We start from the raw sequence: 19,749 nt of genomic DNA, 5'->3' as shown, positions 1-19,749 counted from the left end.
ATGAAGCAACAAAGTAACTTTATACAGAAAATTTAAAACTACCTTCGATATGGAGAATTATTTAAATGATATAAAAAAAAATTTAAATTAAGGCGATCTTTTTGCAAATATAGAATTTTTGACCATAAACTACTCATTGAGACTGGCAGGCAAAATGAATGAAGAACAATTTCGATTAATTATGACAAGCTTTGCAGGAATAGAAACTGCACAACTCATACATACAAGTATTAACTTAAGAGATGGAACATAGCAACTATCAAATTGGTCTGCAGGGAGTTTTATTGCAATGGCATATTTAGTAGCTTAGTAGTTTTATTGTTATACTATTTTTCATGGTTTTATTTCTTCCATTCTTAGTTACATTTATTCAATGTTTTATTCGTGATTTCGGTGGAGTGAACTGTACTTCAGTTTTGCTTTGTCCTAAACAATAACATTAGCTTGTTTTTTCCTCGTTCTATAATTGTATTTAATGTGCTATTTGTGATATTAGTTGTGTGAAGTATTATTTCTGTTTTTGCTTTACAGCCATAAAATTACTTTCTGTAGTAGATTTTAGTGTTTAATAAAATTATTATATTGTTTCACTGGGCCGGGATTCCAGCCCAAAGTCACGTGACGTAAATTGAAAACATTCTAATAACAGTTTTCTGTAAAAATTTAAGTCTTCATTACACCATGCCCATACATTCTGCCTGCTCAGTTTTGCATATTTGAGATGTTTCTGGCCTCGCAGTTTCTGTGCAAATTTATAACAGAAAAACAGTCGCATGTTCGCCCAACCTTCGAGAGTAAACCCCTGCGCTAGGGCCACGAGCGTATGTGCAGACGTCAGGTAACCAAGGGAAATAGAACAAGCAACGAAAACGTGGACGGACCAATCAGAATGCGGGAACCGTTACTACTTACCGGCCTCGTGTCTTGGTACGCCATGACACTTGAGGCGGGAACCAGCCAATCGCCGACCACGACCGCCTACCGCATTGAGGCAAAACGCACAAGACAGAAACAATGTTAGGGCCGAGTAAGTAGCTTCGCATTGACTGGTACTTGATTGTGTGGAATTTCCGAGTACATATTAAGTTCAATCAATCAAAAACGTATAGCTTCCTTCGATTTCGAACTTTGTTCATGATGCAACCAGTGACACGTTCAATGTACGATACAGAGACCTACATGCACACAACCAATCGCTCAAAATCTATAGAATCAGGCGTGATATTACAAAAAATATTTATAATTTATTGTACAAAGTACACAAAGTCACAAAATATATAAACAATAATGTACAGATTATATATTATTTTAGAAAAATATAACTTTGAAACGAATATATTAGTAAATTCAACAAATAGTAAATTAATACAGTAAAACACATGAACATTTTATTTACAGAAATAGTCAGGAATATTGCGAATGCTGTGAAATGAAATGTATCCATCATATACACGGATTGAAGTATTCGGTGAGACAATTAAACGAAGCTGTCATGATGGCGGGCAAGATTTGCCAGTACACGACATGCATCGATGGTAATTTACATCAGTGACACAACACGGAAAGCTGGACAAATACTAGTAATATTGCCATAATACAGGTCGAAATAGTGGTATTACTGTAGCTTAGCTTAGCATATGCTCAGATTTTATTGCTACTCGAGGTATATGGTCGCTATACGCATACAACGCATGATGGCGCTATTCACACAAGGGTATGCCATTGGGCCACACTGCTTCTTTGTGCTTGCATGGCAGCGTCCCAATGCAACAACCCATTGTCCGTGGAGTACATGAACGGGCCAATGACAGTACGACCAATAGGTTTTGAACACTTGAATAACCCGGTCCCGCGTTGGTGCATCATGGTAATTACAATACAAGTTTTATCAGTGTCTTTTCTGGCTAGGAACATGGAGAAGGCTTCGTCAAACTCTGGATTTGATGTGCCCTTTACACGGGAGGTACGCTTTGATTTAACAACTCGACCAGACATCACCATGTTTACTTCGACAATCAAATATTCATCTGAAAATGAAGAAAATATACAAAAGAATCGCATCGCATCGGGTTCATTGTTCGGCATAATCATAGCTTTGAGCAATAATAGCGCCCCAGCGACGGAGTGTGATATAGTTCATGTCGTCGCTACTGTTTAGAATTTGTAATTGCCTGTCAACAAGTGTTTTTTCTTAAATACTTGGGTGGGGTGTGTGGCCCAATTTTACCCCACCAACTTTCAGACCACTGTGTTTATTAATTACATGCCCACTTCTAGACCAACAAGTGAAGATTGCCTGATTTCAGTACTGCAAAACGCACGTCAGAGTTCAAAATAAGTACGACACTATCACTGCTATCTCTTGGGAAAACAAGAGATGAGACGGCTCCAGAATAAATGTTTTCAGGCGTCCCCCAAGACTTTTTCAAGACTTAACGAACCTCGTACATTCAATAAAACAAAATCTAACCCACTTCTCGACCATACACGTGTCAACATTGATACCCACTTCTCAGTAATAACTGGTGTGATAGTATACTGCAGTTGGGCGGCACATACCCGTTTAGCTTTTCTATGGGAGAAGACCCCTAGATTCACACGCCACGTTATAGTTAACGGTGCTTTGTCGCTAGGGGCGCGCATTGCTGAAAAGATAAAGACGGCAGCTTCAAAGTTATCACACATCCATGCTGGGAGCCAAATGCACGTCAATTGGGTGAACCCAATGTTACTTGAATTGTTACTTACTAGCTGTTATTTTTGCACTGTTGGAATTGTGCACCTCTTTGGCTTTGAGTACGACGACGTTTAGCCGCTTAGCATTAGGTAGATACGTCAACGACACTAGCAATTCTCCTCGCTTCAGCTCATTCTGAAAAACGGTCCATATACAATATATCACAGTCCCTCAACACTCCAGTCTCTCAATAGTGTTGAAGGACTGTGATGCTATAAACAAAATATATCGGATAGTACGGCTTAAAGAAATGAAACTATTCAAGGAGGGGGCAATTGAAGTCTCGTGGCTCCCGCCTTCAACGTGATCTCAACGGCGGCCATTTTCGAATACTTATTCTTTAAATTACACCGAAGATGTTCACTAGTTTTTACGAGTTTGAAACTCCGATTTTTCGAAATTGTTTCACCAATATATATATATATATATGTATACAAAATATTTTGGCGTGGAAAAGTATGGCGTTCAAGAGGGAAAAAAGCAGTAACATAGCAGTTTCTAAGTTGCAGTCCCTGGAAATTGTACACAGAGCTACAGTCTGTAACAGAACCCAATGAACACTTATGAGAGGTTGTTTTCATAGTGAATAACACATTATTTTGAGTTGAAAAAACGCAAATTTCGAAGAATATTTTAAGCTATAAATGTCAGTTTAGTGTCAAGTAAAAAATCAATGGCAATCGTATGTAAGTACGATCAAACTAAAAGTGTTTTAATTTTACAAAAATAATATCACAGGTCGGAGATTGTGCTTTAAATATGCCATATCGCCATATTTGTGTTCGATACTTTATATTGTGGACTAAATCGGATCAAGATTATCATAAACCAAACATGCTTCTTCTACAGGACATCCGCATTGGTTAGATGAAAAATAAAAGCCACCGTATGCGCATGTGCAGTACGTACCAAAACAATCACTGCACATGCACAACCACTGCACATGCGTATTAGAAAATGTTATTGCTTCAAACAAACGTATGCTACAAGTGTTTTCAGTTCATATTAAATCGCAGTCCAACATATTTGTCAATACAGTATCAAACAATGCTAAAATTTACATTTTATCGTCCATATTGCATCTTGACCATTTAAGACGCACACACACACACACACACACACACACACACACATATATACATGCGTAAATGTGTATATATATATTAATATATATAGAGATATTCTTGGTAAAAGGTGCCCTTCAAAAGGTTTGACGTCTGTTCATATTTGGCTTACTACGTGTTGTCTCTCAATATGACGACAGGAGTGACATCACGACCAGTCTGTAAATTTAGGGATTGCAATTCTTGCACTGTTCTACGTATGTGTTGTCATACCCCCAGAATTTAAGATCGAAGACAAGTACAAAACATGCGTTTATCAAGTTAAAATATTTTAATAAATCCCCTCCCCCCAAACACGAGTTCCTTTGCAATGTGAACTTTACTAATGCCTTGCGAGTCACAGGCCCGAATCAAAACTGAATTTAGATCCAAATCAGTATGGAGGATATCACGATTAGATCACTCCTGTCGCCACACTTTGTTATCTCTATCATCGACTTGTATAACACGTACGTTAAATGCACTACTACTAGTATTTATTAATCGCATCTGAAGTAGGGCACCTTTTTAGTAATTGAAATAGATTTTATTACCGGAATAATGTTCGTGATATTCTTCCAAATGAACTGTTTGCCGTTGTCAGGCGCTTTGAAGTCTACCTGTTTCAGAGGAAATGCGACGTGCCCGACCACAGCAGGGCGAGAAAACCGATCGAAGTCGTATACCACCATTTGTAAAGTCCGACTCTTGAGCCCTTCTGGTGGCAAGTTGAACTTGAACGTTTCGTCGAAGCGGGGATTGAGAGTTTTGCGATGTACTTTCGTGAATTGTTTGCGGCGTTTGTCGGGTAAGAGTACGATCTTCACATACGGGTCAGCAGATCCGCGCATGTTCTGAGCCGGCAGATGTACTGCTTCGAGTAATGTAACAGTCAACTGTTCGCATTGCTTGACGAAGAACACAGAAAAGCAAATCTTTCCCAATCCGTACTTTGAAGGCGATACATTTTCTTTGCCTTTGCGTTGTTGATAGTCTTGCAGTTTGAGTTCATCTAAAGGCAGCTGCATTCTGATTGGTTCAATACTGAAACGCCGCTTGTATCTCTTGTTGTGGTACTCCTTCGTGATGGCGAATTCTGGATTGGACAGCGAAGGCACCAGAAATGGCATCGGCGGATTGTCCATTTTGATGATCGCCGACGTTATCCGGGGTTTTGGTGTCATCGCGAATGTATACGATTTTTGTTTCTTTTTAAGTTTTAGTATGTAGTATATAAATATTAACAACAGTACAATGAAGATAATCGCGGAAACGGTACCTAATATTATAGGCGTCGGTATGTCCCCAGTTACAGCTGGTCGCGCCTCCAAAGAATCAGTGTCATTCACCATTTTCATAACTTGTAATGAGACATTTGCAACCTATGGAATGAACAGAGTACACAATTATCATAATGTTTATTTTAACGAGTTTTCACCTAATGTATATATTTGCTTATCTGCGTGGTGCAAATGCAGTGTTTCCGCCTTCCCAATATGTTACGCCCTCCAGTGAAAATGTCGTCTCTGCTGTTTTGAAGGGCATTGCTAAACTCTAAATGATGATTGATTTGACAAACTAACCGAACCGATCTCGAACGAAATGCGTTTTACTCGTACGTCATCAATGCGTGGCCACTAAACTGCGTGACCTATTGTAACAGGGTGAATGGTCTTTCAGAGAGTCATTGAAACAACATGTATTTAAATTAGGTTCGGTTCGGTTCGGTTCCCTTGGCGACAATCCAAATATAGTAAATTACAAATAATTTGTTGGACCTTGATGTGTATATTTATATGGTTTGGTTGTCTACAGCACAAAAAGAAACCTCAACAAGATAATACTTCAGACGGGAATCTGCTACCTTCGTTTTCACACTGAAACTTTTTTCATAAAAAAGAAATAGTGCAAGTGGTTTAACCTGGTAACATATGGACATGTTCCTTAGATTCATTCAATAGTATATTTGGATATTTATAATGTTGTTACCATTAGCAACAAATGAAACCCAAACAATGAATATATTTGAGATGAGAAACTGTCTCGCCTATTTTTGTTGAATGTGACATTTACAGTACTTGCCACCTCGACCAACATATATGGTACCTTGCTGGCACTTCCCACCTCCAGCGACATGTACGGTACCTGTACGGCAGTCTTCACCTACCACACATGTTTAAAAATCACTTTGTTGAGGATTGTTTTATTATATGTACTGAAGAATGGTGCTGTATAAGTATTTAATTGAAAACTATATTTTATTGCTCAAAAAAAATGTTCCTACTCAAAATAAATGAGTCATCTGAGTCACGGTGCGTAAAGTTCTTGGATAAGATTCAACATTGTATTCAGTTCTACATGATTTGATTTCAGATTTTTATTTTTACAGCTGTCGTACATCATAATGTTCTTGAGTCCAATTTAAGTTGCTTGGGTTCTTGTCTTCGGGAGTTCATCCAACATGTCAGGATCATTCTGCCAATAATCACCCTTTCTTGTTTTTCATCTGCAAGATACTGTCACATAAATTCACATGGTGTTAGAATAAAATGAATAAAGCGGCAGTATCGACCGACGCGCAGGTATTCTCGTAATAACTTCATATTATCAGTGAAACGCGGACACTATGAACAATGTCAAACTACATCACGGGAAATAAGGAATGTATGAACACGTACATCATTAAAACGAAAGTGTACCCATTGTTGACGTAGTTGGCGTTGTTGACACGATTTCTTGCGTTTATGACAAACTGACAGATGGCGCATCATAAAAAACACTACAGTGCAATCTTACAAAACACTGTCAAACAAAATGGTTGAAAAAATAAAATAACTCACCATGAAAATGAACAAAGTTCTGAAGATGTGGTTCTCCAAATAAACAGAAAAACACGTTTAGCAAATCCAGTCAAGTCGATGTCATCACTTCTATCAGGCGGACCTCTGGTCACCGCACGTTATAATGCAGTGGCGGTGGCACAGGGGGGGGGCAATGTTGGGGGCGTCGCCCCTCCAACATTAAGCTTAACCCCTTTGTGTCACCAAAATTGCCCCTCAAAATGCAGGAAATAGCGTTTCAGAGGGCCTAGATTTCAAACTTTTCAGGGAGAGCATACCCAGACCCCCTACTAGTAAGGTCTCGCCTTTGGCGCGAGGTTGGTGAGCAGATCTCTACTCTCCATGTAAAATTTCGTGCCACCGCCTCTGTAATGGAGCATTGTTTCTGGAGCAACTTGAAGACCAATGGTCGACCGTATTTTTGACACGTGATATTAACATCATACGGAGACCAAGACCCTGACTCGGCTTGACCAAGTACTGGGTACCTGGTACCACACATAACCCAAATAATTCTGAAAAAAAAAAAATCACGTGTCTATTACTTCTGAGCATGCGTGGAACGCCTTTTAGTCACTTGATTCAACATTATGCTGATGAGGGGTACAGCTAGGAGACGTTTCCCAGCGATTTAAACACAATCTGTAGTTGTAGATATTTTTCCAAAAACTGCATCCTTAGAATTACATATTAATTGAAATCTGACAGTCTTATTAAACGAGTTCAATGACAGATGGTCATCCATGCTGTTGGTTGCTTACAATAACATACCCGTAACCAGCAGATGGTGTCTGCCCTCTAGGGTCGATTTTCAGAACAATTACTATATGATAACCGAAACGCAAATTATACATTTCCCAAAGCTTTGAAAAAAAGCCTACGCATGGCGCCCTCTGCGTCTAAACTAGTAACACATGCTTACACCTCAAAATGGCGATCAACAATGGACTGCTACGTTCCACGAGTGATGTAAACCAATTATTTTCACTGGCATTTAATTTCGCCTTTTTATATTTTGAGCAGTCTTTAATACTGAAATATTCCAGTTCAACATTGATCGCATCCCAGGGAACTGTTGTAAAACCGTTTGGTTTATCACTTTTATAATTTTAAGGTAGCAGGAAGGGTTTTGTGACGTTTTCGAATAAATCATTCTCTGTTGTCTTGTTCAAAAGAGTAATTTAGCTTATATGTTTCAAAAGACTAAGTATAGAGGTACAAGTTTGCACAAACTGGACAGTCATTGTTTACATAATTATCACGTGACATCAAACTGCGAGTTTGAATGTCCTCGTCCGAACGCACTTGATTTGGCGGCGGTCCCAATGAGTCGTACTCAATCGACACTTCAATTCGAGAAAAACGCGAAAAACAGTTTTGGTTAATAAAACACTGTAGATTTGCTGCATTATTATAAATATACACTAAAAATGGCCAAACAAATTAACCACTGATATCATAGAGCTCATAAAGAGTATCAGATAATGAATAATTTCAAGCTCGAGCGTGAAAAATGAAGAAAACTGCTGGCATTTGAGTCCCCACTCCAGGAACGTTCGGGTTTCCATTTGTGGGTCCCTTTCATGCAATGAAATTAAATAACACCATGGAGGCTTGACTTGAGGGTTATATTGTCTTTAATGCGCACCATCTATCACATAACCATGCGTTACATGCGATATGACACGATACGATTAACTGAAAGATACACAAAGAAATCAATAAATACAGTACTCAAATATTCTCAAAATACAAACATATACATGTACAAGTCACACAAGAAAATTTAATCCAATAAAATATAATGCTGTAAAACACAGTAAGTATAATAGCATAAAGAACCATGTCTCACCGAAACAATTTCCCAACACCTCCAATGGAAGGGACTAACATCAGCTTGTGCTAACGGCTTGCTTTACAACAACTGTCCTTCAATACTGGGAAAGCAAATAATAAAATATTGTCTATAAACCAGAAACCACTAGATATCGGTAAAGTTCTATAGAATATAACAAATACAATATTTCTGAAGACATAGAATTACAAAACTATGCATAAATCAATAAATCAGACATAAAATACAGCAAATACTCTCACTAGTGAAATCAGTCAGCGTAAACATATGCAAATGAGTCGCGAGCGATAACATAACGTACCGAGCAGAAGTCACATAGTTGAAACAATTCAGCAACAAAACCTCTCAGAAATATACAATAATGTCAACTGTATACTAAAAAATGAATTGGAAAACACAGTAGAATAACAAACTGTACATACCAGCGTGCTTTATTTAGCGCCGCTCACTACACAACAAGTTTCTCTGATCAACGAACGGCTGACTCTGCACGAGACCAGGTCAAACAAAAGCCTAATCCCCATCTACCAAAGAGGGCGCTCTACCGCAAACTGAACATAAAGAAATTTGGTCTCAACACTCCCTCCCCTGAATTGCAACTCGCAATTCCAAAACTACAAAGAGAACAAATTTTAACAAAGAGTTTACAACTGTTACTCAACTGAAAATACAACTACTTATTCAGTTCTGCCTCGACTAGTATACATAATTTAGCGACAGGTCTTTCTAAGATTGACGTCTTGGTCCTCACTCTGCAAGATCTTACATCGCCTTTCTTGTCCTTAAAAGTTGTTTCTACTACTCCCATCAACCAACTATTTCTGGGTACCGACTTGTCAACAACAAGCACAATATCTCCAACTTGTACATTGCGTCTTTTTCTCTGCCACTTCGGTCTCTGCTGCAGGGTAACTAAATACTCCTTTCTCCAGCGACACCAAAATACATCTATCAAGTACTGAGATTGACGCCAACGTTTTCTTGCATACATGTCACTCTTCTCGAACACTCCAGGCGAACTAAGTGCACGAGCTCGTGGATTAATCAGCATGTTAGGTGTCAATGGTAGTAAATCATTAGGATCTGATGACGTTGTAGTCAGTGGCCTATTGTTGACAATATTCTCAGCCTCACAGAATAAAGTACTGAGCGTCTCATCATCAACAATTCGGGGTTGTTCTCTCAACAGGCTGTACAAAATCTTCCTTATGCTACGAATCATTCTCTCCCACACTCCGCCAAAGTGAGATGCTGCTGGAGGATTGAAGTGCCACTCTATGCCTTCTGCACACAGAACATCATTCATTCTGGACTGATCCAAACCTTCAAGTGCATGTCTCAACTCCTTTTCTGACCCAACCAAGTTGGTGCCATTGTCAGATCTGATGCTTCTAACAGGACCTCTTCTGGCCATGAACCTGCGTATAGCATTTATGCATGCATCAGTTTCTAACGAGTGCGCGATCTCTAGGTGGACTGCTCGGGAAGAAAAACAAGTGAAAATCACACCATACCGTTTCACCTCAGATCTCCCTCTGCGCACTGTTAAAGGCCCAAAATAATCCATACCACAGAATGTAAATGGTGATACTTCTGCAACAACTCTATCAGCTGGTAATTCAGCCATTACCTGCTCACATGGTGCTGCGTGATACCGTTGACATGTGACACAACTTCTCGCTACTCTTTTCGCCAACTGACTTGCTCCATATATCCAATACTTCTCTCTGACTTTCGCCAAAATACTATTTCTTCCCAAATGACCAACAGTAGAATGAGCATCCCGAACAATCATTACAGATACTTGTGAGTTCTTTGGTAACACAATCGGATGCTTTATCTCATAAAGCAAGTCTGCCTTCTTCAGTCGTCCACCAACACGAATAATACCATCATCTGTCAACACGGGGTCATACTTGAAAAGAGGACTTCTTTTTGTCACTGTCTTGCCTTTGGACAGGACTTCTATCTCTTCTATGTATGCCTTCCTTTGAACATATTTAACAACTGCTACTTCACTTTCATATAACATCTTTGGAGTTAGGCACTGGACAACTTCTTCAAATTGGCATTCCAGTTTTCCTATGAACTTGAGGAACTTGTTCTTAGCAATGATGACCCAGCCCATTACTCTCTTCAATTTCCACCAACCAGAAATTCTCGTCAATAAGGAATCTATAATTGATGTGTCTTCAAACTCAATGGTTGCACAGCTAGTCTTCACTTCTGGGTCATTCTCCTCTATCCGCATGGAAATCACCTGTTCTGGCCATTCCGCTTCCTTCTCCCACAGAAAGCCTGGTCCACAAAACCAATCACTATTATTCAATTCGTTAGTTGTCTGAACACCTCGTGATGCCAAGTCTGCTGGATTTCTCTTGGTATCCACATGATGCCACTGTTCAGGGACTGTAGCTTCTCTTATGACTTGAACACGGTTGGCAACAAAGGTGTGGTATCTTGCTCTGTCATTCCTTATATATCTCAAAACCGCAGTGCTGTCTGTCCAGTAGATTGCTTTGTCAATCTTGAAGTCTAACTCTCTTTGAACAATTGAGACTAATCTCACTGCCAATGTTGCTGCTGTAAGTTCTAATCTTGGTATTGTAATTTTCTTCAAAGGAGTTACTCTTGCCTTCGCGAACACAAATGAACAGTATATATTTTCACTTGAGTTGATTTGTCTGAGGTAGATAACACAACCATATCCAATTTCACTTGCATCAGCGAAAGCATGCAGCTCTCTGTATGTCACGTTTCCGAATTCAGCTGGTACATAGCATCGGGAAATTCTTACTTCTTCCAAATCTTGCATGCTTGTTTTCCACATCTGCCACTTGCCATGTATGTTATCACTTGGTTCATCGTCCCATCCAGCTTCTTGTTTGCACATCTCTTGAAGCACACTCTTTGCTGGAATGAGGAGTGGAGCTATAAAACCCAACGGATCATAAATCGAGCTGACTTCAGACAGCATTGACCTTCTTGTCACCTCTGTCTTCTTGATTTGGCACTTGAATTGGAACTCATCCGTCTCTGCATTCCACAACACACCTAGTGTTCTCTCTGTAGGAAGCTGCGATGATTCCAGATCCAAGTCCATCAGTTCTTTAGCTCGATCATCCAGGGGAATCTCTCTCAAAACTTCTCGTTCATTGCTAGACCACTTGGTGAGGTTGAAGCCTCCTTCTTTGCACAAGGCCTTTAGCTCCTTCACCAGTTGAATGGCTTGTTCAACATTTTCCACTGACTTTAGTCCATCGTCCATGTAGAAATTGTTATGTAGTGTGTTGACTGTTTCTTCTCTTGCATTGCGTATGTTGTCTATACCAGTTCTTCTCAAGCTATAATTAGCACATGATGGTGCAGACACAGCTCCAAACAAATGCACTGCCATACGATAAACCTTGGGCTTCTGGTCTAAGTCTCCCTTTGGTAACCATAAAAATCTCAACAGGTCTCGTTGACTCTCAGGCACCTTCACCTGATAAAACATGCACTCAATATCACTTGCGAAGGCTACAGGAAACTCTCTGAATCTCATGAGTACTCCTTTAAGATCATTCATTAGGTTTGGCCCTGGTAGCAAGACATCATTCAGCGATGTACCATCACACTTCGCTGCACAGTCAAACACCACTCTGATCTTGTTTGGCTTTCTAGGGTGATATACACCATGATGGGGTATATACCATTCTTTCCCCTTCTTAGCCGTCACTCCATCAGGAACCTTTTCCGCATACCCATTTGCAATCACCTTCTCCATGAACTCTATGTAGTCTGCCTTGAATTGTGAATTCTTGTTCATTTTCGCCTGCAGACCCTTTAACCTCTGCTCTGCCATATGCCGATTGTTAGGCAATTTCACATCTGGATTTCTCAGAGGGAGATCCACTTGATAATGACCATTCACCATCTTACAAGAACTGTCCATCACTTCCATAAAGCGCCTGTCTTCCCACGACCATTCTCTTCTGTCATCAACAGTTCTCTCTGGAAAGTCATAGTTCAGACTCTGTCTATATAACTTCTCTAAACTATTGTCAGCAATGACAAAATTACTTGAATACTTCATCTTTCCACCTTTCTTAACACCCCAGGCAACCCATCCTAAAGGCGTCTTTGTAGCATATGGACTCCCTGGTGGTCCTGTCCTTACATCTATAGGTGCATATGCTGCTGGAACATTGTTACCAATAAGCAAATCGATATTGCTACTGATTTGCAACCTTGGCAACTCAATATCTCCCAAATGTTCCCATGTGGATACATCTTTCTGGGTAGGTATATGCCACTTCTCTACGGGCAAGCTTGACTTCGTAAATACAGGAGGCAGTTGCACTGGAACCCCGTTACCACTGATGGCTTCTATTCTCAGACCGGTTATCACCTTCGTTGGCATACTACATGAAGCACCCATTGTCTTCATAGTAAGTTTCATTCCAGTACCAGTTGCCTGCAACTTCTCTGCCAAACCATCAGTGCAAAATGATACATTACTGCCAGGATCTAAGAATGCGTAACATTCTGCTGTCTGGGACCCCATGGTCACCTTCACTGGAATGATAGGCATCGTACAACCACTAGTATTGACCCTTGTTGGCTGGTCAGCAGTTGTTGCACTACTGGTAAGCTGGTTGTCGCTATTCTGCTTCTTTTGTCGGGCAAAATCATGCAAGAGGGTGTTGTGATTGCCTCTGCACACATCACAAGTTATCTTCAGGTTGCATCCAGTGGAAAAATGTCCTTTTCCAAAGCAAAGAAAACACACCTTTAATTTTCTCACAAGATTTCTTCTATTTTCTAGAGACATTGCTTCAACTTCTGGACAGGTAGCTAGTCGATGTGGTCCATCACAACTCCAACATTTTAGTCCACTACTGCCAATATTTGTAGCAGCAGACACCTTACGCTGTACATTGTCTCTTCTCTGTCTTCCATCAGAAGTCATGCTATCTCTGCCATAAATTGGATCATTCAGCTTAGTTGCTTCTGATTGGATAAAATCTACCAGGTTACTAAAACCAATTCTCTTCTCATTTCTACGAAGACCTTGAACAATACTTCTCCACCTCTCATGCATACTAGGAGGCAACTTCTGAACAATGCGTATCAAGTTCTCTGAATATTCCAGTACACCCAAACTACCGACACAGTGGGTTGCAGCCTTGCATTCCCTCAGGAACACAGCAAACTCATCCAGGGCCTTTGCATCATCACCTCGGATATGTGGCCAAGACAGCACCTTCTTTATGTAAGAATTAGCAATCACCTCTGGATCACCATATCTTCTCTTTAGTTCCTTCATGGCAGCTGGGTAACCAACATCAGAATCCAGGTACGAGAAACCAACTACAATACGGTGTGCTTCACCTGTTGTGAACTGCTCCAGATAAGCTATTTTCTCATCATTGGCACAGGAACTTTCTATTCTTGATTTGAACTGTCTCATGAACTTATTGTAGCTTAAACAGTCACCACCAAACTTTGTTATCTCAAGTTTAGGCTTCTGCATCTCAATCAACACATCACTGAAGTTCTTGTTAGAAATCTTCGAACTGTCAGGCAACAATATTTTGTTTGATACTGATTTACCATCTTCAAGCTCACTTAGCTGACCTTCATTCTCAGCACCATTCATACTGTCACATTCACTGCCCAAAGACTGGCTGTCAGTATCATTTTCAAGCTCCTCTATCAGCTGACTTCTGGCTCTGGACACTGCTAACTTTGTTTGGATCTTGTGTGTTTCTGCTTGGTGCTGCATTTGTATTTCCAATAATTTCAGCTTCATCTCTAGTGCTTGCTTATCTCTGACCAACTTCTCCTTTTCTATTAACTCCGATTCCTTTACTCTTTCAATAGACTTTATTGAAGATCTCTTACTTCTCATTGAACTCACTGTAGACCGTGATCCAGTGACAGCTTTGACATTTTTTGACATAGATGAAAACCAGCTCTCTATTTGGGACTTTAAATTTGTGACCCAAACATCTTTCTCATCATACCATTTCTCAAAATGTTCAGCACGATCATGTTCACTTAACAAGGCACAGTACTTATCATTGGACTTCAGAAACTGTTCATATTTATTCATCCACTCAGTATGAATATCTTTAACACTTTCAATCAGAGGGTTTTCTGCCATCAGGGACTTTATTTTCTCAGATACAGACTTCACACTCCTCCATGCTTCCCCAAGAGCCTTAAACTTTACCTCTTCAGCATATGTCTGTCCTTGAGGGGTTAACTTCCGGTTTCTATCTTCATCCATTTTGACGAATATCCCTTCACCAATAGAATGTTTCGTTAATGAGAGATGTGGGTCCCTTTCATGCAATGAAATTAAATAACACCATGGAGGCTTGACTTGAGGGTTATATTGTCTTTAATGCGCACCATCTATCACATAACCATGCGTTACATGCGATATGACACGATACGATTAACTGAAAGATACACAAAGAAATCAATAAATACAGTACTCAAATATTCTCAAAATACAAACATATACATGTACAAGTCACACAAGAAAATTTAATCCAATAAAATATAATGCTGTAAAACACAGTAAGTATAATAGCATAAAGAACCATGTCTCACCGAAACAATTTCCCAACACCTCCAATGGAAGGGACTAACATCAGCTTGTGCTAACGGCTTGCTTTACAACAACTGTCCTTCAATACTGGGAAAGCAAATAATAAAATATTGTCTATAAACCAGAAACCACTAGATATCGGTAAAGTTCTATAGAATATAACAAATACAATATTTCTGAAGACATAGAATTACAAAACTATGCATAAATCAATAAATCAGACATAAAATACAGCAAATACTCTCACTAGTGAAATCAGTCAGCGTAAACATATGCAAATGAGTCGCGAGCGATAACATAACGTACCGAGCAGAAGTCACATAGTTGAAACAATTCAGCAACAAAACCTCTCAGAAATATACAATAATGTCAACTGTATACTAAAAAATGAATTGGAAAACACAGTAGAATAACAAACTGTACATACCAGCGTGCTTTATTTAGCGCCGCTCACTACACAACAAGTTTCTCTGATCAACGAACGGCTGACTCTGCACGAGACCAGGTCAAACAAAAGCCTAATCCCCATCTACCAAAGAGGGCGCTCTACCGCAAACTGAACATAAAGAAATTTGGTCTCAACACCATTGTTATGCAAACGAACAACGAGGGATAATCCTCTGACGAACATTACTGTCCCACTGTACACGCTGACAGTTTACAAACAAGCTAATCCTTCAAGTGTCTCTGATAAGTGATCTAATAAAACAGTTTTCATGGTGAAACAAAATGGCCGATGTTTGAAAAAAAAATTGCTGTGTCAGAGTGCGACACTGAGTGGCAGATTTTTCTTTGCCTCATCTGTCAACGCTTTCTTTTTCTTCGCCAATGCGTTAGAAAACATGGTATTAGTAAAATAGAATATTGACTTGGAAAATAAAACGATTTAAACGAAAGTTGCGCAAATTTACAGTACTCATTTCGCACTACCTCCCGCCCGCTCCCGCTTTCCAATCACCTTTTTTCTCGCTTTTTTGACCGCTTGTTGAATTTGACAATTTCCGCTTTATTTTCGACCGCGCAAACCCCGAAAAAATCACCGCTCGCTCGCACGCACGCATTTAAAATTCGGACTAACAAACATTTCCGAGGTTCACATTGTCTTATAATTGTCTTTATGGTTTTTATAGATGTTGAACAGCTGACAAAAGTTCAAATACTTTTTGTTTTAACTATCTATAATTATATGCACGCAACCTGACCCTTTGGCCTCGATTTGGCTTGGACTGAATATTTTATTTTAAACAATATTCTGACGTGAAATACAAAATGTATTTCAACACAAGTACGACATGGTTGATTGAGTCTTCGCGATGTGTTCCGAGGCGAAGACAAGCTGGAGGACTATGAAGCTAAATGGCAGTTCCATGCATGGGCTGACGGAAAGAAAATATTTCTAAGCCTAAAATAAAACCTCGTCTTTCGTTGATAATTTCGATTGTTTGGAATGTCTGTACACCGTGTCCCAATAATTTGTTTGGAATGTCGATCCCAGTTGGTTTCTCCCACAGTCAGCTGGCATCGGTGTCGCTGGGTGTATACGATAGAGCACAGTCCCTCCACTGTGAATAGAGGGAAGTTATGCAACCGAATTTGCCGAGTTCGCAGTTTTTCGCCGATAAAAAATAACTAAGGCAAAAACTCGCGGCATTTTTGTAATAAAGACATTATTTTCTATCAATAATCCGCCCAAAATAGGAACATTTATACTAATTCTTGTGTTTTTTCGACGTTTTTCGAAAAACCTGCGATTAGGCTGCGAAAGCAGAACATTCCGGGGGGAGTGAAGAACATCGCCAGGCGATAGACGCGGGGTTCTTTGGCAACGACCGCAAACGTAATTGTGATCAGCCATTGGTTGGCCACACAGAGGTCAAAATACGCGTTCTATTTTTATGCGTTAAGTTTGGCTCTTCCGTTTCACCGCCTCCGGAATGTTCTACTTTCGCAGCTGTGTGAATCTTGAGTTTCGAAATTGTTCATCGACAACTAAATTTTTAAGCCCAATAAATTATTCATACATGTCAAGCTCTGTTCGAATTTTTCAGGGCATGTGGCCGTTTTTAGTCGAAAATATTTTTGTGGGAACAATTTTACGTATACGTATACGGTTTAGACCGAAGTCATTCAATGACCGTGACTTAATTTTAAAAATTGAATGTCAAATTTTACCAGACATGGACCGACGTGGATTCGGTATCGTTATTTTTGGGATTAATCATTAACATTTTCTCGTTTCTATGCTCTGTCAAAATGAGTTACCTATGTTTTTTTCACGTAACTGTCTCATTCACGATACAAGTGTCATACAACTATTAGATTTGAAGTGCCGCTCAGAATTTAATAATAGTTAATACTAGTTACTAGTTGTTTGTTCACACAAAACCACCATTTCGACCACTCCTGTGCCAGTGATCAGTGTTTGGTCGAGCGATCAGTGTTTTCAATGAGCAAGCGAGCCCCCCCCCCCCCCCCAAAAAAAAAACGCGATTAAAATGCGGTCGGTTTCCGGTCGGACAAGACAGCATGGTCGGAAATTAAGCGTTAAGCGGTCGATGTAAAAGCGGAAGGTTGGGCGAAATGGGTACTGTATGACCATGTTTCTCCGACGAAGTCTCGACTGACAATAATGCTGACAATGAACGTTAGATAAACACGCATTGTTTGCGACTGGAACCTTATCACCCGTTATATCAGAATCGTCAACAACAGAGTATACAGATAAGATGTTATCATTTAAACCCTTCCAAAGATAAACAATATGCCAATATCTACGAAACAGCAGTTGTAGTCTTTTCTGCTAGTGTTTTAAAACACTGATTTGAGCGACGTTATTTCGCAATTTCGATCTTTTGTAAACCTGGGATGATGTATCAAGGTCTAAAGTGAACGTTTTATCAATTTTTGAAAAATCAAGAAAAAAGTGAAAATTTCCCTTCTCGCTACCTTAAATTTGTTTTTGACATGTTAAGGTAGAGATGCAGTTTACCTGACAGGTATTTTAATTAGTTAATTAGAAAACCAAGATGACCCCCCTCGTCTACAAAACTATAATGTCGAAAAGCTTATTGAATGAATTTTAAAAATTGTTTAGTATTTTTTTTTATGGACACTGTAGTTTGAAATATGCACAAAAATGTGCTTTTTTTGGTCAAAAGCGATTTAAAAAAAATAGCTTCTAAACCATGCTTGTTTCCTGTCAAAATTGGTTTATGGGTATATCTGTTTACTATGAAGAAAGTGCCGTCTTGAAAACTGTCTACCAGTTGTCAATTTTGTAGGGCAGCAACTCAAATTTCACTATTTCAAGTTTATGCATAAATTAACACCCAGGCTAGTTGTCTGTACGATTGTTGTAACACTATTCAACAAAAAACAATGCCCCAACGGCGTTTTGAAGATAAACACATTGTCAATCATTTGTGAAAATTTCAAAACAAAAGGTCAAAGCGTCTAGGAGCTATTTTTTGTTAAAGTTCTGGGATGTGCACTAAAAAGAAGCCGAGATAATTGCTAATTTGCATAACAATTCATTCAGTGAGAAGTTTGCTAATGCTCATAATTAAAATGGCTGTAACAGTTACAAATTTAAATGCATCATCGTTCTGTTAAAAGTTAAATATAGTGCATAATATGGAGATCCCGTCATTTCTTTTTTTCACTATGTTTCTTTTTTATTATTTATGTAAAGCCTTGCTAAATCTTGCTAAGCATTCAAAAGAGAGAATGCTTGCACCTGTTATCTATATTTTAAAATCGTTTTTTGAGTATGTTCCCCTGTTCACAATTCTACAAAATGTCAACAGTCTATAGCCAAGACTGTTTGGATAATAAAAAGCAAAATAAAAAAAAAAATATCTCCCAAGTGCCCACAAACCTGCATCTTTACCTTAAATGGAAAGCAAACGCTCCTGGGCCCTAGGATAAAATTAAAGAGTTTCTTCGAGTTTAAAATTTCAATAAAACAACCACGAAAGTCGAATATTTCCGAAGACAAATCGTCTCACCTTTCTCAGATGCAGCTTCACTTGAATCAGTTCTGATATAAGACACAGCACCGAGTTTCACCGCCCTATGTATGTTTACGCCAAATGTCTGCCACCCTGAAACCAACTTTAAGCCAGCCCTCGTGTTCATAGTGAGCACCTGCAAGTCACTTACCTCCGCGTGGCAGCCCTGTTTCCGGGTTCATGATTGGCCGTGGTCAACAAACAACCCTGGAATTCGACCAATAACTTTCATTTACTGGGCGTAATTATGTAACCATCTGTCAATTATTTGCATATAACCTTCATATTAGTCAATTATTTCACATCTTCGTAATTAGTACCTGTCAGTGGTTTTTTTTTTAAATGGGGTTCGGGTGCCAAGATTGAGGTCTGAAGCAAAACGTAACAATTGTTGTAAAATGGTCGAAAGAGAAAAAAATAAAATAGAATAAAAGAAAATAAAAACAAAAAACAGTAGATCATTTTTTGTCGGTAATTGATGCCTACCACCTTTCGGTCATAAATCATGTGACCCCCCAGCTTTCATATAAATCGCGCCCTCTAACGATATAGTTTTTTTCTAACTATAATATAACTTAAGGTAGTATTATAAAGCGGCAACTT

At 39.2% G+C, this 19,749-nt stretch overlaps 3 protein-coding genes and 1 long non-coding RNA gene across 6 annotated transcripts; all 4 read right to left on the bottom strand.

Moving 5' to 3' along the window:
* Positions 1–1,224: 1,224 nt before the first annotated feature.
* Positions 1,225–19,392, bottom strand: LOC102805002 (synaptotagmin-2-like). Of its 2 annotated transcripts, none has more exons than XM_078007583.1 (4): positions 19,298–19,392; positions 4,395–5,222; positions 2,749–2,872; positions 1,225–2,027 (listed from the first exon to the last, which is right to left on the bottom strand). In XM_078007583.1, exons 2-4 carry the CDS (start codon positions 5,196–5,198, stop codon positions 1,705–1,707), a joined length of 1,251 nt encoding a protein of 416 aa, XP_077863709.1. In that variant the 5' UTR covers positions 5,199–5,222; positions 19,298–19,392; the 3' UTR covers positions 1,225–1,704. The 2 variants fall into 2 exon arrangements, with proteins under 2 accessions (XP_077863709.1, XP_006814038.1); XM_006813975.3 differs by lacking the exon at positions 19,298–19,392 and adding an exon at positions 19,144–19,291.
* On the bottom strand, positions 6,080–6,777 carry LOC146731460 (uncharacterized). The gene is made up of 2 exons (XR_014927488.1): positions 6,681–6,777; positions 6,080–6,356 (listed from the first exon to the last, which is right to left on the bottom strand). It is a non-coding gene; the product is annotated as an uncharacterized LOC146731460 (long non-coding RNA).
* LOC146731459 (uncharacterized) lies at positions 8,300–10,675 on the bottom strand. Of its 2 annotated transcripts, XM_085493600.1 has the most exons (3): positions 8,958–10,675; positions 8,533–8,617; positions 8,300–8,378 (listed from the first exon to the last, which is right to left on the bottom strand). In XM_085493600.1, exon 1 carries the CDS (start codon positions 10,661–10,663, stop codon positions 9,209–9,211), a length of 1,455 nt encoding a protein of 484 aa, XP_085349726.1. In that variant the 5' UTR covers positions 10,664–10,675; the 3' UTR covers positions 8,300–8,378; positions 8,533–8,617; positions 8,958–9,208. The 2 variants fall into 2 exon arrangements, with proteins under 2 accessions (XP_085349726.1, XP_085349725.1); XM_085493599.1 differs by having other exon boundaries at positions 8,300–8,617.
* On the bottom strand, positions 10,699–15,658 carry LOC146731458 (uncharacterized). Its single transcript, XM_085493782.1, has 4 exons — positions 15,564–15,658; positions 15,139–15,223; positions 10,796–14,984; positions 10,699–10,710 (listed from the first exon to the last, which is right to left on the bottom strand). Exons 3-4 carry the CDS (start codon positions 14,807–14,809, stop codon positions 10,699–10,701), a joined length of 4,026 nt encoding a protein of 1,341 aa, XP_085349908.1. The 5' UTR covers positions 14,810–14,984; positions 15,139–15,223; positions 15,564–15,658.
* Positions 19,393–19,749: the final 357 nt, after the last annotated feature.

The sequence above is a fragment of the Saccoglossus kowalevskii genome, chromosome 19 (assembly GCF_978046115.1).
Source record: "Saccoglossus kowalevskii chromosome 19, keSacKowa6.1, whole genome shotgun sequence".
Taxonomy (NCBI): domain Eukaryota; kingdom Metazoa; phylum Hemichordata; class Enteropneusta; family Harrimaniidae; genus Saccoglossus; species Saccoglossus kowalevskii.
The sequence above is the reverse complement of the archived record's forward strand: the minus strand, read 5'-3'. Positions and strand labels throughout refer to the sequence as shown.

Coding starts and splice junctions, on each gene's coding strand:
- LOC102805002 (XM_078007583.1), bottom strand. CDS start 5,198: ATGAAAATGGTGAATGACACTGATTCTTTGGAGGCGCGACCAGCTGTA. Junction 2,873..4,394: donor ATATCACGAACATTATTCCG/GTAATAAAATCT, acceptor ACCGTTTTTCAG/AATGAGCTGAAGCGAGGAGA. Junction 2,028..2,748: donor CAGTGCAAAAATAACAGCTA/GTAAGTAACAAT, acceptor CTTCATTTTCAG/ATGAATATTTGATTGTCGAA.
- LOC146731459 (XM_085493599.1), bottom strand. CDS start 10,663: ATGGGCTGGGTCATCATTGCTAAGAACAAGTTCCTCAAGTTCATAGGA.
- LOC146731458 (XM_085493782.1), bottom strand. CDS start 14,809: ATGGATGAAGATAGAAACCGGAAGTTAACCCCTCAAGGACAGACATAT.